At 38.3% G+C, this 17,224-nt stretch overlaps 1 protein-coding gene across 4 annotated transcripts in view; it reads left to right on the top strand.

The window, feature by feature from the left end:
• LOC131165800 (calcium-transporting ATPase 10, plasma membrane-type) overlaps nucleotides 1–17,224 on the top strand; it is a 128,358-nt gene that overhangs the window by 108,699 nt on the left and 2,435 nt on the right. For all 4 annotated transcript variants that reach the window (XM_058123890.1, XM_058123888.1, XM_058123889.1 and 1 more), the window contains exons 28-32: nucleotides 6,419–6,556; nucleotides 6,871–6,971; nucleotides 14,783–14,828; nucleotides 14,983–15,117; nucleotides 15,285–15,392. In XM_058123890.1, coding sequence (XP_057979873.1) covers nucleotides 6,419–6,556; nucleotides 6,871–6,971; nucleotides 14,783–14,828; nucleotides 14,983–15,117; nucleotides 15,285–15,392 — 528 coding nt within the window. The remainder of the gene's footprint in view (nucleotides 1–6,418; nucleotides 6,557–6,870; nucleotides 6,972–14,782; nucleotides 14,829–14,982; nucleotides 15,118–15,284; nucleotides 15,393–17,224) is intronic.

Raw genomic sequence — 17,224 nt, 5'->3', positions numbered from 1 at the left:
ATTGTGGTGGTCGAGTCAAATGTTGAGTTATAGTATAGGGTCATGGCTCACACTACATGTGAATTTGTATCGTTGAATAACATGTTGGAAGAAGCATGTTCCACATTTTCAGCCTATGGAGTTGATGTATGATAATCAAGTTGCTATTCATATTGCCTCCAACCTAGTCTTTCATGAGCAGTCAAAGCACATTGAAGTTGATTACCACTTTGTTCGAGAGAAACTTGTGCAAAAACTCATTACAACCACTCATGTGAAGTTTGATTTGCAGCTTGCTGATTTATTCACTAAAGCCTTGGTAGTGCTCATGTTTGTAACAAGCTAGGAGCATATGATATATATGCTACAACATGTGAGGAGTGTCAATGGTTATTATGCACATTTAGCATTGTTAGTATGAGGTAGAGTTATGTAAGTGTGGGTTAGTAAGGGTATTATAGTCATTGGTATGTAGTTGACATATATTGTAAATAGATGGAGAAACCTATCATTAAGGTGAATTCTTCCATTTTATCCTATTATTTAACAATCAACTTTTGTCTCAATCAAAAAATTTAAATAAATTGAGAAATTTAACTTTGCACACCTAAATTCACATTTTCTAAAATTTCAAACAACAACAACAATAACAACAAGACCAAGCCTTAGTCCGACTAGGTGGGGTCGGATAAAATTATGAAAGACGAAAATTGATTGCCATTTCGATTTCGAGGGTCATGGTAACACCCTAGCGAACCATGAAAGTACACCTACACTAGTTGGTACAAACATTCCTAAACATGTTACATTTTCGTTTTGGAATGCTAAATCTAACAATCTAAAATTTTATTTGAATGTGTTTTGCATTGTCGAAGTATTGTGTGAATGGCTGAATGGTTTGGCTATGAATTTTGTATATTATATAGACTTTTCAAGAATGCTATACATGGAAAGAAAATAAGTTCTAGCATGATTCTAGCCCTATACTTGTAAACTATAAGCTTTCAAGACCTATGCATGTAAACTATAATCTGTCAAAAATATATGCTAACTGTACGGAATAATGAATGGATAAATAAGGAAATAATTGTGGGCTGAAATAAGGAAAGAAGTGTGAACTGCAAGGCTTTTGTTTTTTCTGTTCTGTTGACAGCCCTGCACAAATTGATGTAGGTTGATCAACAAGCATCAATTTGCTACTTAGGAAGCAATGTTGATTACGAGTGAGGGCCTTGGTGAAGATATCAGCAATTTGTAATTTAGTGGGAAATATGTGGAAGAGTGTAAACACAAGCTTCAAATGCTTCATAGATAGAGTGACAATTGGCTTCAATATGCTTAATGCGCTCATGATAGATAGGATTGGCCGTGATCTGGATAGCACTCATATTATCAGCATGTAGAGTTGTAGGATCGGTCTCGGAAAAATATAGCTCAGCAAGCAAACCTTGAAGCCAAATAATTTCATAACAAGCAAGAGACATCGCTCGGTATTTAGATTCCGTCGATGACTTAGAAACCCTGTCTTGCTTCTTACTTTTCAAAGAGATCAATGCATCACCTAAGAACGCACACCAACTAGTGATGGAGCGACATTTATCTGCACAACCAACCCAATTAGCATCGCTATAAGTAGCAAGGCGAGTAGAATTGCCTGTAGGGGAAGAATAAACCCTGGGCAGAAGTGCCCAACAGCCAAACGAAGATGACGAGGAGTCTGAAGAAACTGGCTGACTTGCTGTATAGCAAAAGAAATGTCTGGTTTGTAATGGTGCGATAAACAAGGCTACCCACCAACTTCCGGTATAAACTAGGATTAGCAAGTAAGTCACCTTCCTCTTTGCGAAGCTTGACATTTAATTCCAAGGGAGTATTAATAGAAGTACCCTCCTGAAGGCTAGCTGTAGCCACCAAGTCACTAGCATACACCTCAAGACCAAGAAAATATGTGAGAGACCCAAATTCTTCATATGAAAGGACTCTGAGAGATGAGTCTTGAGCTGAGCAAGTAAAGCAAAATCGGAAACAGTGATCACAATATCATCAGCATAAACCAAAAGAACAACAATACCTATGTCCGATTTCCAAAGAAACAATGAAGTGTCATACTTGCTCTTCTTGAATGAAAATTGTAATAAAGTGGTGCGGAATTTATCAAACCAAACCCTCGGAGCTTGTTTGAGACCATAAAGAGAGCAACGAAACTGACACACATGTGAAGTTGGAGAGGGAAACAAGCCCGGGGGTCGCTTCATAATACACTCTTTAAGATCCCCGTGAAGAAAAGTATTCTTGACATCTATCTGATGTAGTGGCCAATCACTAGAAGCAAGAATAGCTAGAATTGTACGAACAATGGTCATCTTAGCCACATGAGCAATGGTCTCTTCATAATTGACACCATATTCCTAATTATTCCCAAGTGCAACAAGGCGAGCTTTGTAACGTTCCAAACTTCCATAAGATCAGACCTTGACTGAGTAAACCCATTTGCAACCTAGAGGAACAATGGTGGGAGGACAAGGCTAAATGTCCCAGGTGTGATTGGCCTCTAGAGTGGCAATTTCATCCTACATAGCTTGTCACCAACATTCATGCTTGGCAGCGTGTGAGTAGGATGTAGGAATATCTAAATTGAACAATGCAGCAGTAAAAGCTGAAACAAAATTGTCAGAACTGGAAGAGGGAAACCCATAGCTATCTGGTGGTACAGACACGTGAGGAGAGCGACATACCAAAGGCTCTGGAGGTGCTACAACTGACTGAATCTGGATTGTGGTAGGATTACATATTGGATGAACCATCGGAAGAGACTATGGGTGGGGGCGTCGCTTATACACAAATACCTGGTTTATAACGCGAACTAACTTGATGAGGATCCGAGAACTTCTCCTCAATGGAGGGGAGAATTACAGTAGAAGAGGAGGGCAAGGACACAACATTCCTAAAAATGCGTATACGATGTAATGTAGGATCTTACCAAACAAATCCCTTTTGACACATTATATCCCAAGAATGCACATCGGACAGATTAAGTAGATAATTATGTCACTCATTAGAAGGTAAATGAACAAAACATACACAACCAATGGTATGGAGGTTATCATAACTAGTTTGCTTATAAAATAAACGGAAATAAGGAGACTCCATGAGTAGGACTTGAGAAGGTAAATGATTAATCAAGTAAGTAGCAATTTTCAGAGCTTCAACCCAGAACATGGATGTTCCAACATGGATGGAACAGAGGATTCCATCAAGAGAGTACGTACCACATCTAGGAGATGACGGTTTTTGCGTTCGGTTACTCCATTCTATTGGGGAGTAGCGGGACATGAACGTTGATGAATAATACCTTTAGAAGCCAAAAATGCCTGAAACTCAGTAGACAAATATTCACCACCGGAATCTTTGCGTAATGTCTTAATAGAAGCAGAATATTGATTGTCAACATACGCTAAAAACTTAGTGAAAGTACGAAAAACCTTAGATTTAGAGCAAAGAAAATAGACCCAAGTAAATCTGTTATGATCATTAATAAAAGTCACATAGCATAAATTTTTCATGTGAACTAAGCGGGGAAGGTCCCCAAACATCACTATGGATAAGATCAAAGCACTGAGAAACTCTACTAGCATGCGAAGGAAAGGGAAGAGTTTTGTTTTTGCCAAGTTTGCAAGAAGCACACTCAAGAGATAAAGAAGACCATCCTTTATTACCAAGTATACCAGAGTTCATTACATGAGATAAGATCTGAGTATTTGGATGGCCTAAACGACCATGCCACACCATACTAAGATCTGAAACATTATTACAAGCAAAATACTTAATAGAAGAAACTGGAGAAAGTGCTGGAATAGGCAAAAGTAGTGGAAACAAGCGCCTCACTTTAGGTCCTTTCGCAATCGGCTCCCCCATTACCTGGTCCTGCACAACACAACCATCACCAGAAAAATTAATAGCATAATTGTTATCAACTAATTGACCAACAAAAGTAAGATTTGTAGAAAGCTGAGGAGCAAGAAACACATCAGTGAACTTAGAAGAGGCATCTCTGACCGCAACTATTGGCAAAGAACTACCATTGGCAGTCTGAATAGCAGATTGATAGCATAGGGCCAAACATGAAACAGAGTAGTGGGATTATTCGTCTTGTGATTAGAGGCACCCGAGTCCACATACTAGAGTTTAGTAGAATTGTTACGTTGGAGCCCATTGCTGATAATGCCAAAATTAGCATCTGTTGCACCATTTTAGGTGTGCAATATTCGTTGCAGGAGGTGCAGGAACAGAGGAGTCACCTGAAGAAGAGCCAAGGGCCGCAAAAGTCACTGTGGGGGGTACAATAATAAAAGTTCGAAATGCCTGGGCGGATATGACATTCTTTGATAATGCGACCCTTCTTCTCGCCATAAGAGGATTATTTCTTGGAACAATTAGCAACGATATACCCAAATTCTTTGCAGAAAAAACACTGCAAGGTGCTAGAATGCATAGGCAGTCCTCATTGTTGAGCAGTATAAGCCACAGGGACGGACTCTGAATTGCCATGAGATTGTGCCAGAGTAACTTGAGTACTAAGCCGTTGTTCTTTGCAAAGTAACTCACCGAAACAAACATCAAGAGAAGGAACAGGAGAGTGATTCAGTAGAGGAGAGCAAACGAATTCATACTCAGGGCGGAGTTTCATAAGAAACTAATCACGATTACTAGTCTTGTGAAGACTTTGAATAATGAAAAGGGAGGCAACAGGAACATCTGCGGTAACCAGATCAGAATATTTGTTCCAAAGAGTTAGAAATGCCTAGTAATAGTCTTGGATGGAACGATTGTCATGTTTAAACATGGCATCACATGCTCTAACTGAAAACAATGGGCACCGTTGTCTTGATTATATACTTTTTTTAAGTAAGTCCACATGGATTGAGCGGTGCGATAAGGCTGCAAGTTGGGTACAATATGTGGCTCAACCGAGCCAAGAAGCCAAGACATAATCCGAGCATCAAGCACAACGCGTGAAGGACAAGCCATTGAATCCTTGGATATATCAGGATTGGGTGCACAATCTGTGCCATAAATATGACCCGAAAGATCTTTTCCCTTAAGGAAAAGTTCAAATTGAAAAGCCCACGTAGAATAATTGTTGCTCGTAAACTTGGCACACATAGGTGCGTAGTCCATGCTAAATAAAGGAGAAAATCGAGAAGCCCAAAAATAAATCAACATAGGTACAAAGAAAACCAAGATCAACCTGCCTGCACTAAAACATAAATCGTGAAGCAAGAAACCTGCTGTGCTGAGAATCACAAGGACAGAGAAGCACCAGAAACAGCAACAGAAAGCTGTTTCGATCAACCTGCCTGCACTAAAAATAAATTACGAACCAGGAAACCTGATGTGTTGATAATCACAAGGACAGAGAAGCACCGGAACAGCAACAGAAAGCTGTTCCAACAGCCATGCAGTCACAGAAATACCGAAAAACAGAGAACCAAAAAATTCCAAAAGAGAATAGACCCACGACAGCCACAGAAACGAGAGACAACTCCGAAATCGAGAAGACAAAATAATTTGAGGGGAAACAAAATTAGCAGTGGGCTGGCTCTGATACCATGTCAAAGTATTGTGTGAATGGCCGAATGGTTTGGCCTTGAGTTCTGTATATTATATAGACTTTACAATAATGCTATACATGGAAAGCAAATAAGTTCCAGCATGATTTTAGCCCTATACATGTAAACTATAATCTGTCAAAAATATATGCTAACTGTATAGAATTGTAAATGGAGAAATAAGGAAATAATTGTTGGCTGAAATAAGGAATGAAGTGTGGACTGCAAGGCTTTCGCTGTTTGCTGCTCCATTGACACGCATAACATATTTTTTTGTTAATTGAAGTGGAGAATTATCACATTATAATTTCATTGTAATCCATTATTCATCTCTTTCACAAAAGAATATATCTTCTAGATTTTGAAAGACTTCCAACATCCTCCCCAAAATATACAACTGCTGTTACGTATTTTTCACCAATATATCTATGTAAGTATACCTTTTTAACATTCCACATGTTAGAGCACATGCGACTCCATGATCCCATTCCCATTTCAAGAACCAGAATGTTCTGCTTTCTAGGTAACAATGTCTTTGGTCCTTAGGCTCAGCAGGCATCATGGACATTAATTGTTGACATCATCTGTTGGACCTGCATGAAGGGACCTGATTCCAAAACCAATTACCATTATCTTCTAATTCATCACATAGCATATGGCCTCCAAGCCTTTGCCTTATAGACCACAATCCACACAATTCCTATATTCAGTAAAATGAATATAATTAAACCCAACTTTTTACATGCATATTTAGGCTAAGATTTTATGTGTTCGGATATTTGCAGTGGTTAATAGCATTTATCAATGTGCATTTTTTCTATCTGGTGCAGGTGGTGCGATGGGGCCGATCTGTCTATGCAAATATTCAGAAATTCATCCAGTTTCAGCTGACAGTTAATGTTGCAGCTCTTATAATTAATGTTGTGGCTGCAGTCTCCTCTGGAAATGTTCCACTAAATGCAGTGCAGGTCTTCTCTTTCTCTCTCTTTTTTCAGGGGTTCCCTGTGTGGGTAGGTGTTGTTGAGCATGCATGAGCATGTCAGTGTGCACCTGTTGGTGTGTATGCATGAGCATGTCCGTGTGAACTTCTGGGTGTGTATCCTTGCACACATGCATACTTGTTAGTTTACTGTTGTATGCATTGACTGCTTTGTTTTCTGACTTATTTTTATTGATGTATAGCTTCTCTGGGTGTGTATCCTTGCACACATGCATACTTGTTAGTTTACTGTTGCATCCATTGACTGCTTTGTTTTCTGACTCTATTTTTATTGATGTATAGCTTCTCTGGGTAAATCTTATCATGGATACTCTTGGAGCACTAGCATTGGCTACTGAACCGCCAACAGACCACCTGATGCAGAGGCCTCCTGTTGGTCGAAGGTAAGGCTGTTCTGGAGAAGTAAGATGCATTATACATTGTGCTATGAATGTCTGGCATGTGGTTGGGATAGTTTCAGAACCCTCTTATGACACACACACACAACACTTACTTTTTCAAATAAAGATGACTGGGGTGTCAAACAGTGGAACTAATATGGCATCTTACGTTGAAGGAAAATACTAATGTGTTTTGATTTGGCTCCAGGGCTCAGTTGAGTCACATCTAACTTTATGGTCAAACACTTGAGATGATCATTTTATTCCCATCTCCTACTAACTTTTACACATGACGTTAAGTAAGATAAATAATATCAAACTTAAATTTAGATAGTTTTTAGATCTCTTTAATAATATTAATAAATGAACTTGAAATAATATTCACAATTAACTATCAGCATGTCATAATTCTACACTCGAGCTCTCCATTAACTGCAGTAATTTTGTTTCTCATCAAACCAGTTAAACACCAAACATATAAAACTCTTTAATATGCACTATTTTCTATACCTATTTTGTCCATCCTAATCTCTTGAATGTATTCCACTCAGTAACAGCTGTGCTTTCTATAATCTAGTGTATATCAGTGTTTCAAAAGGTGCTTCTGAAGTCTGCCTTAAACACATTTCGAGGCTAAAGTGCCCCCCAGGCTTAATTTAAAATGCACAATTTCTAAAATCCAATGTATAGCTGGGGGTATTCCTCAACTCAAAATGTGTCTTTCACACCTCATTTCAGCTCAGTAGACAGGTCATCTCTCTCCTACTTGAAGTTTTGAACTCTCTCCACAGGCGTTTGCTTCACCATGAGCTCTGCTGTTTTATTTTGTTTTCCTCCAATTTGATGAGGTTTAGCTGTGTAATTATTACTCCTCTCAGTCCAACAGATGAGCTGTTGTCCCCACATTTTTTCTTTTTAATTATTTCCAATTTTTTTATGAAACACTGAACTTTTGCAATATCATGGTTTATGCTCATTTTTCTTACATGCTTATTTGAGTTTGTGAGATAAAAACAGCCTACATGTGATACAATAATTATGTCTTATTTTTTCTTTATTCTATTTGTAATATTCTATTTTTTTCTATATATAAATTTATTTTAGTTATTTTTTATCAAAAGGCTTACTCCTTCCTCATTGAGGATAAAATGCCTCGCTTAAATGCCTTCACCTTCTAAAACACTGGTGTATATTGTTATAAAATCATCGTCATCATCATCATTATTATACACTATATGATAACATTATCACTATTGTTCTCATTATAGATTCACTTCAAAGTCATTTGCTCTCTCTCTCTCTAAAGTGAGGAGGGTAGGACTAATGCAGCATGTTAAGTTGTAACTGTAAATTCAGGTGAGACAGTTTTTCTATCACCCATTGCAGCAGGGGGATGGTGCCTGTGTACTAGTGTTTTGGGGGGCTAGTTAAAATTCCATGCTGTAGTTTGAGGTTGACAATTTGGTACTTGAACTTTCAAAACTCACAAGCCATGGAGTTACTGTCAACTAACAGAGTTTGTAACAATAATTTTTCCTTTTTAGTCACCATTGTTAGACAACCTTCACAGGTTTGTAGTGGGAGATTTCTTGCTAAATTTTCACTCACTTGACCCCACATTTTCCTGCTTGTGCCTGCCTATTTGAAGGTCATGTACACTGTATCTATTAGATATATATATTTTTTTGGCTAACTGATGAAAATAGTGGCTGAGATGGCAACATTTTTATTGGTTGGAAACTTTGGGGTTGACATTAAATTTTGAATGTCCAGGTAACAATTTGATACCATTGACAAAATTTGGGATGGTATTTGTAATTAGCTTTTAACATGTTTGATTACTACTTTATCTAAAAGCTTAAGCTGTTAGGTTGTGGGCCAACAATGTATATCAAGCTTTTAACACTATGTCAAAGCATTGTGTGAATGGTCGAATGGTTTGGCCTTGAGTTTTGTATATTATATATAGACTTTACAAGAATGCTGTACATGGAAAGTAAATAAGTTCCAGCATGATTCTAGCCCTATACATGTAAACTATAATTTGTCAAACCCTATACGTGTAAACTATAACCTGTCACAATATATGCTAACTGTACAGCATAATGAATGGAGAAATAAGGAAATAATTGTGGGCTGAAATAAGGAAAGAAATCTTTTTCTTTTTGTTCTTTCGTTGATAGCCCCCCTCAAATTGATGCTGGTTGATCAACAAGCATCAATTTGCTACTTAGGAAGCAATGTCGATGGCAATTGAGGGCCTTGGTGAAGATATCAAAAATTTGTAATTCAGTGGCAATATGTGGAAGAGTGATAACACGAGCTTCAAATGCTTCACGAATAGAGTGACAATTGAGTTCAATATGCTTCGTGCGCTCATGATACATAGGATTGGCTGTGATTTGGATAGCACTCGTATTATTGGCAAGTAGAGGTGTAGGATCGGTCTTAGAAAAATCTAGCTCAGCAAACCTCGAAGCCAAATAATTTCAAAAGAAGCAAGAGACATCGCTCAGTATTCAGATTCTGTCAATGACTTAGAAACTCTTATCTTGCTTCTTACTCTTCCAAGAGATCAATGCATCACCTAAGAACACACACCAACCAGTGATGGGGCGGCATGTCTCTGCACAAACAGCCCAATCAACATCGCTATAAGCAGCAAGGTGAGTTGAATTGCCTCTACGGGAAGAATATACCACAGGAAGAAGTGCCCTGAACATAGCGTATGATCCTACGGACAGCAGCCAAATGAAGATGACGAGGAGTCTGAAGAAACTGACTGACTTGCTGTACAAAAAAGGAAATGTCTGGTCTAGTAATGGTGAGATAGACAAGGCTACCTATTAACTTCCAGTATAAACTAGGATCATCAAGTAAGTCACCCTTCTCTTTGCGAAGTTTGACATTTAATTCCATGGGGGGTATCAACAGAAGTACTCTTGTGAAGGCCAGCTGTAGCCACCAAGTCACTAGCATACTTATGTTGATTGATTCAAATGCTAGAGGGACTACGATGCACCTCAAGACCAAGAAAATATGTGAGAGACCCAAGATCTTTCATATGAAAGGATCCTGAGAGATGAGTCTTGAGCTAAACAAGTAAAGTAGAATCGGAACCAGTAATCACAATATCATCAACATAAACCAAAAGAACAACAATACCCATGTATGATTTCTGAAGAAACAATGAAGTGTCATACTTGCTCTGCTTGAATGAAAATTGTAATAAAGTGGTGCCGAATTTATCAAACCAAGCCCTCGGAGCTTGTTTGAGACCCTAAAGAGAGTGATGAAGCTTACACGTGAAGTCGGAGAGGGAAACAAGCCCGGGGGTGGCTTCATATAAATACACTCGTTAAGATTCTCATGAAGAAAAGCAGTCTTGACATCCATTTGATGTAGTGCCAATCACTCGAAGCAGTACTAGCCAGAATCTTACGCACAATAGTCATCTTAGCCACAGGAGCAAAGGTCTCTTCATAATTGACACCATATTCTTGATTATTCCCAAGTGCAACAACGCGAGCTTTGTAACGATCTAGACTTCCACCAAATCGGACCTTGACTGAGTAAACCCATTTACAACCCAGATGAACAATGGTGGGAGGACAAGGCTCAATGTCCCAGGTGTGATTGGTCTCTAGTGCGGCAATTCTTCCTGCATAGCTTGTCACCAACAATTATGCTTGGCAGCGTGTGAGTTGGATGTGGGAATATCTAAATTGGACAATGCAGTAGTAAGAGCTGAAACAAAATTGTCAGAACTGGAAGAGGGAAACCCATACCTGTTCGAGGGTACTGACACTCGAGGAGAGTGACGTACCAAGGGCTCTGAAGGTGTTGCAACTGATTGAATTTGGAGCGTGGTAGGATCAGATATCGGATAAGCCACCAGAAGAGACTGTGGGTGGGAGCGTCATGTAAACACAATACCTGGTTTAAAATGAGAACTGACTTGATGAGGATCCTAGAACTGCTCCTCAAAGGAGTGGAGAATCACAGTAGAAGAGGAGGGTACAGAGGACACAGGAAGGAAATGTTGGTTTTCAAAGAAAATAACATCCTAGAAATGCATGTACGATGTCATGTAGGATCATAGCAAACAAATCCTTTTTGACACACATTATATCCCAAAAATGCGCATCGAACAGATTGAGTAGATCATTTATGTCGCTCATGGGGAGTTAAATGAACAAAACATACACAACCAAAGGTACAGAGGTTATCGTAACTAGGTTGCTTAGCAAATAAGCGGAAATAGGGAGACTCCATGAGTAGGACTTGAGAAGGTAAACGATTAATCAAGTAAGTAGCTTTCAGAGTCTCAACCCAGAACAAGGATGGAACATAGGATTCCAACAAGAGAGTACGTACCACATCTAGGAGATGATGATTTTTGCGTTTGGCTACTCCATTCTGTTGGGAAGTAGTGGGACATGAATGTTGATGAATAATACCTTTAGAAGCCAAAAATGCCTTAGTCAATAGACAAATATTCATCACCGGGAATCCGTGCATAATGTCTTAATAGAAGCAGAAAATTGTTTGTCAACATACGCTAAAAACTCAGTGAAAGTACTAAAAACCTCCGATTTAGAGTGAAGAAATTAGACCCAAGTAAATATGCTATGATCATCAATGAAAGTCAAATGGTATTTAAATTTTTCACGGAACTAACCGGGGAAGGTCCCCAAACATCACTATGGATAAGATCAAAGCACTGGGAAACTCCACTAGCATGTAAAGGGAAGGGAAGAGTTTTGCTTTTACCAAGTTTGCAAGGAGCACACTCAAGAGATAAAGAACATTCTTTATTACCAAGTAAACTAGAGTTAAATACATGAGATAACATCTGAGTATTTGGATGGCCTAAACGACGATGCCACACCATACTAAGATCTAAAACATTATTACAAACAAAATTCTTAATAGAAGAAACTGGAGAAAGTGTTGGAATAGGCAAAAGTAGTGGAAACAAGCGCCCACTTTAGGTCCCTTCGCGATCGGCTCCCCCGTTACCTGGTCCTACACAACACAACCATCACTAGAAAAATTAACAGCACAATTGTTATCAACTAATTGACCAATAGAAATAAGATTTGTGGAAGGCAGAGGAGCAAGAAACACATCAGTGAACTTAGAAGAGGCATCTCCGACAGCAACTATTGGCAAAGAACTACGATTGGCGGTCTAAATAGTAGATTTACAGTGTAGGGTTTAACATGACACAGAGTAGTCGGATTATTTGTCTTGTGGTTAGAGGCACCTGAGTCCACATACCAGAGTTTAGTAAAATTGTTACCTTGGAGCTCCATTGTTGCTAATGCTGAAATTAGCATCTGTTGCACAATTTCAGGTGTGCAGTAATTCATTGTAGGAGGTTCAGGAACAGAGGAGTCACCTGAAGAAGAGCCAGGGACTGCAAAGTCACTGTGGGGGGTACAATAATAGAAGTCTGAAATGCTTGGGCCTGACGATTCTGCAGGCGGATATGACAGTCTTTGATAATGTGGCCCTTCTTGCAATAAGAGTAGTATTTCGTGGAACAATTAGAAGCAATATGCCCAAATTCTTTGTAACAAAAACACTACAAGGTGTCAGAATGCGCAGGTGGTCTTCGTCGTTGTGTAGCTTAAGCCATAGGGACGGACCCTGAACTACCATGAGATTGTGCTAGAGTAATTTGAGTACTAAGTCGTCGTTCTTCATGAAGTAACTCCCCAAAACAAACATCAAGAGAAGGAACAAGAGCGCGATTCAGTAGAGAAGAGCAAATAGATTCATACTAGGGGCGGAGTTTCATAAGAAACTGATCATGACGACTAGTCTCGTGAATACATTGAATAATGGGAAGAGAGGCAACAGGAACATCCGCGGTAATCAGATCAGAATATTTGTTCCAAAGAGTCAGAAATACCGAATAATAGTCTTGGATGGAGCGATTGTCATGTTGAAACAGGGCAATCGCATGCTTTAATTGAAAACGACGGGCACCGTTATCTTGATGATACACTGTTTTTAAATTAGTCCACATGGATTGAGCGGTGCAATAAGGTCGCAAGTTGGGGACAATATGTGGCTTAACCAAGTGAAGAAGACAAGATATAATTTGAGCATCAAGCATAGCCCATGAAGGACAAGTCGCTGAATCCTTGGATTTATCAGGATTGGGTGCACAATCCGTGCCATCAATATGACCCCAAAGATGTTTTCCCTTTAGGAAAAGTTCAAATTGAAAAGCCCATGTAGAATAATTGCTGCCCGTATACTTCGCACACATGGGTGCGGAGTCCATGCTAAAGAAAGGAGAAAATAAAGAAGCCCAAAAAAAAGAGACTGCCGAAACAAAAATACTACCAGAAAATTGAGAAGCCCAAAAATAAATCAATGCAGGTACAAAAAAAAAAACAAGATCAATCTGCCTGCACTAAAAAATAAATCTTGGACCAAGAAACCTCCCGTGCCGAGAATCACAAGGATAGGGACGCACCAGAAACAGCAATAGAAAGAACCAAGAACAACCTGCCTGCAATAAAAAATAAATCTTGAACCAAGAAACATGCTGTGCTGAGAATCACAAGAACAGAGAAGCACCAGAAACATCAACAGAAAGCTGTTCCAATCGACCTTCCTGCACTAAAATAAATTGCAAACCAATAAATCTGTTGTTCCGAGAATCACAAGGACAGAGAAGCACCGGAACAGCAACAGAAAGCTGTTCCGATGGCCACTCAGTCACAGAAATTCCAAAAAACAGAGAACCAAAAAATTCCAGAAGAGGATAGACCCACGATGGCCATAGAAGTGAGAGACACCTCCGAAACCGAGAAGACGAAAAAAATTCAAGGAGAAAAAAAATTAGCGGTCGGCAAGCTCTGATACCATGTCAATGTATTGTGTGAAAGGCTGAATGGTTTGGCCTTGAGTTCTGTATATTATATATAGACTTTACAAGAATATACATGGAAAGTAAATAAGTTCCAGCATGATTCTAGCCCTATACATGTAAACTATAATCTGTCAAAATATATGCTAACTGTACAGAATAATGAACGGAAAAATAAGGAAATAATTGTGGGCTGAAATAAGGAAAGAAATCTTTTGCTGTTTGCTGTTTCGTTGACATGAGAAGATGAAATTATTAACCAAGGTAGAGTTGAGGGTGAGGTTATTAACCAAGGTAAAGGTGTGGGCAAAGTTATTAACCAATGTAAAGGTGGATGGAATCTATCTTCAGTAGTACATCTTTAAAGAAGCTCAAACCTAAGTGTGGGCTTGATTTTTCAAATTCTTGCTCTCTGTTCCAGCTAATGACATGTTTATCTTTAAAATAATAAAATAAAGAAGTCCAAACTTCATGGAGTTGCAGTAAGAACCTGAGTTCAATGAAGTTGGAGGCAACAGCCTTCTTTAAACAGAATACAAACCTCTTCACTGTTTGTAAAATATCAATGTGTAATCTGATTTGTGTCTCTTATTGCGATGCGCCCTTGTCAATGTGAATTTGAGACAGGTTTGAACTGTTCTATGGAAAGTTTTGCCTTGGCATATGTTTAGTGCTTTAAATGCTTGGGCAGAACTAAATGTGCTAAATTTTTAATTTTTTTATTTATTTATGGAGCTTTGTTTGTAGACACCCAGTGCAGCAATTTTATGCCAGTTTTAAGGGCTTATGTTTTAGGGGGCGGGCTGTTAAAATGCAGCTGTGTGTGTTTGTGTCTTGTAAGCTGAGCTTCTAAGTTCCAACCAAATGGAAGTAGGGTATTTTGAATGCAATATCAATTCCGCTGATGGTTGGTTTTGTCTATCAGGGAACCTCTAATAACAAATATCATGTGGAGGAACTTATTGATACAGGTATGGATATCTGTGTGTGCACGTGCTCACACAGGCACACACGTCACGTCTCTTTTATATGTATCTCTGTATGTGTGCGTACTGATTAAGAAAATTTATAAATTTCAGTCATCTTATTTTTCATATCTTTGTTTCATTGGCTTTGATTTTGTAGGCTCTATATCAAGTGACTGCCCTACTTGTCCTTCATTTCCGGGGTAGGAGCATTTTGAACTTAGAGCATAAGACAGTGGACCATGCTAACAAAGTGAAGAACACACTGATATTCAATGCATTTGTCCTTTGTCAAGTAAGTTTTTTCTGCCTCAAAAATCTGAAAATTCAAGTTTTGTAATCTTCCCAAGGTTGTCAAGTTCTTTGTAATATTGGACGGTAGTAAGTTATGCTATAACACTTCTCCGTCCTTGCTTTGCTTGGTTCCACAGCATGCGAAAGAGTTAACTGTTTAAACTGCAGATTTTCAATGAATTCAATGCTCGGAAGCCAGATGAAATCAATATATTTAAAGGAATCACAAGAAATCGTCTTTTTATTGGAATAGTGGGAATGACTCTTGTTCTTCAGGTGAGATGCATTTACTTTCATAGTTTTTAAAGGCACAATGCACACTGAGGCACAAAGGGTACCCAGGGCTTTGGCATAAGGCGCAGGCACACGCCTCATGAAGGCGAAGGCACATCGATTAAAATTGTTTATGAAGCACCCTGTGTAATGGACTTTCAATTTGTAAACAATCAGCGATGATACTTGAATGCAAAAATACTTTCTGCTTCTGGAATGAGTTGTTCTCCTTAGAGCTGCATCACCAGCGAGTTGATGTGGGTTTTAATCATTCGTTCAAAGCTGATAGGAAAGTGTTCAATTTTGATAAATTGGACTTAGGATCAGTTTGAATTACAGAATTTTCAGGAAAATATACAAATTCTCTGGTTTTGAGCGAGGAAGAAATTCAAAGCATCTTGTTGTTGGTGGCTTCTTCTTATCCTCGTACCAATTTTTATATTCAAAGGATGAGCACCATAAACACTGTCAGAAGATGATGAGGACTATGTATGAATCAGATAGGTGCTTGTTGTTGGATCAAGTGATGGCAGAGAATGGTTTTAACGATGAAAATTTTTTTTCGTTGCTCCCTTGGAATAAAGTGGAGAAATTTACAAATTTTCAGGTGGATGTAAGCAGCTGAACTTTGTTCAATCAACATAGAGAGGGAGATAATGACCCTATAAGTTCCTTTGAAGAAGCCCAGGTTGGTGTGCACAATTTGAAGAATGATGTCAACTGGCTAGATGGTCTGATTTAGGAGACTTTTGCTATTGTTCTATTCATTAATGTTGTCCCGTCGAATTCCTATTGCTGTTTAATTGATCCAGCTCTTGAAATTGAGTCTGGCAGGTCTGATCAAGAGCACATAAATGGAGAATCTAGTGAACTCTATTTTCCAGTTAGGTATTCTACCTTCCTATTAAGCCTTTAATTACTGATATCTCTAAATACCAAAGAGGTCTCTAATGGCAGAGAGGTCTTGGCTATGAGTCCTTTGGGGGCTGAGAGAGACAGCTACCCTCATGCCCTTTTATAGGAAATGGGTTTTAGATTAGTCAATCCTTTGGGAAAAAGTATTAGGGTTGTTCCTCCTAAAATTTATGAGAGGAAACGAGAAAAGAAGTCCAAAAGAGTGCAATAAGTGAGCAACTTCTGTTAACTATGGGCGCAAGGAGAGGCTGAGATAAGGGGGGAAATTGGTTAAATTATGAAGTTAATTAGTTGGACTGTAAGGTGTCAAGCGAATGTTAGGAAAAAGAGCTTGATTGGTGAAGGTTTAAATGTCTTAAAGATTTGCATGAAATTTTTTAAATTTCCATTGAAATTTATGCTTTACACTGCCCTCAAGATCAAAATGGCAGTCAATTTTTGTTGAAATCTCCACAAATCATCTAATATTGAAATCTCAAAATTTCAATGAAATTTTTTGAAATTTTAATGAAAGAATGAAATTTCCTTGAGATTCAAATTTAAGACTCCAAACCCATATTAATATTTTGCTTTTAATTTATCTTCTTTTTTCTATTGAAACTTAAAATTATTACATGAAGGGTATGAGTTGCAGCTTTCAAACTTTTGAAATTATATGAAAAATAAGAACTTAGATATTACTTACAACATTTTTTTACCATTCATGTCTACACTATGTCTATTTGCATGCTAAATAAGATTAACTAATTTACAAATTTCACTTACATTAATTGAATGCGTTTACTATGATTATTATATTACAGTTATTGCACCTTATACACCATGTAACTGTCCTTGATGTATTTTGTTTATAATATTTTAGTTCTAAACCATGCATTATTATGTCCTATTAAAAGTTTCCAAAGTTTCATTTAAGAATT

Source organism: Malania oleifera, chromosome 10 (assembly GCF_029873635.1).
Source record: "Malania oleifera isolate guangnan ecotype guangnan chromosome 10, ASM2987363v1, whole genome shotgun sequence".
Taxonomy (NCBI): Eukaryota; Viridiplantae; Streptophyta; class Magnoliopsida; order Santalales; family Ximeniaceae; genus Malania; species Malania oleifera.
This window is presented reverse-complemented; position numbering and strand designations above follow the sequence as displayed.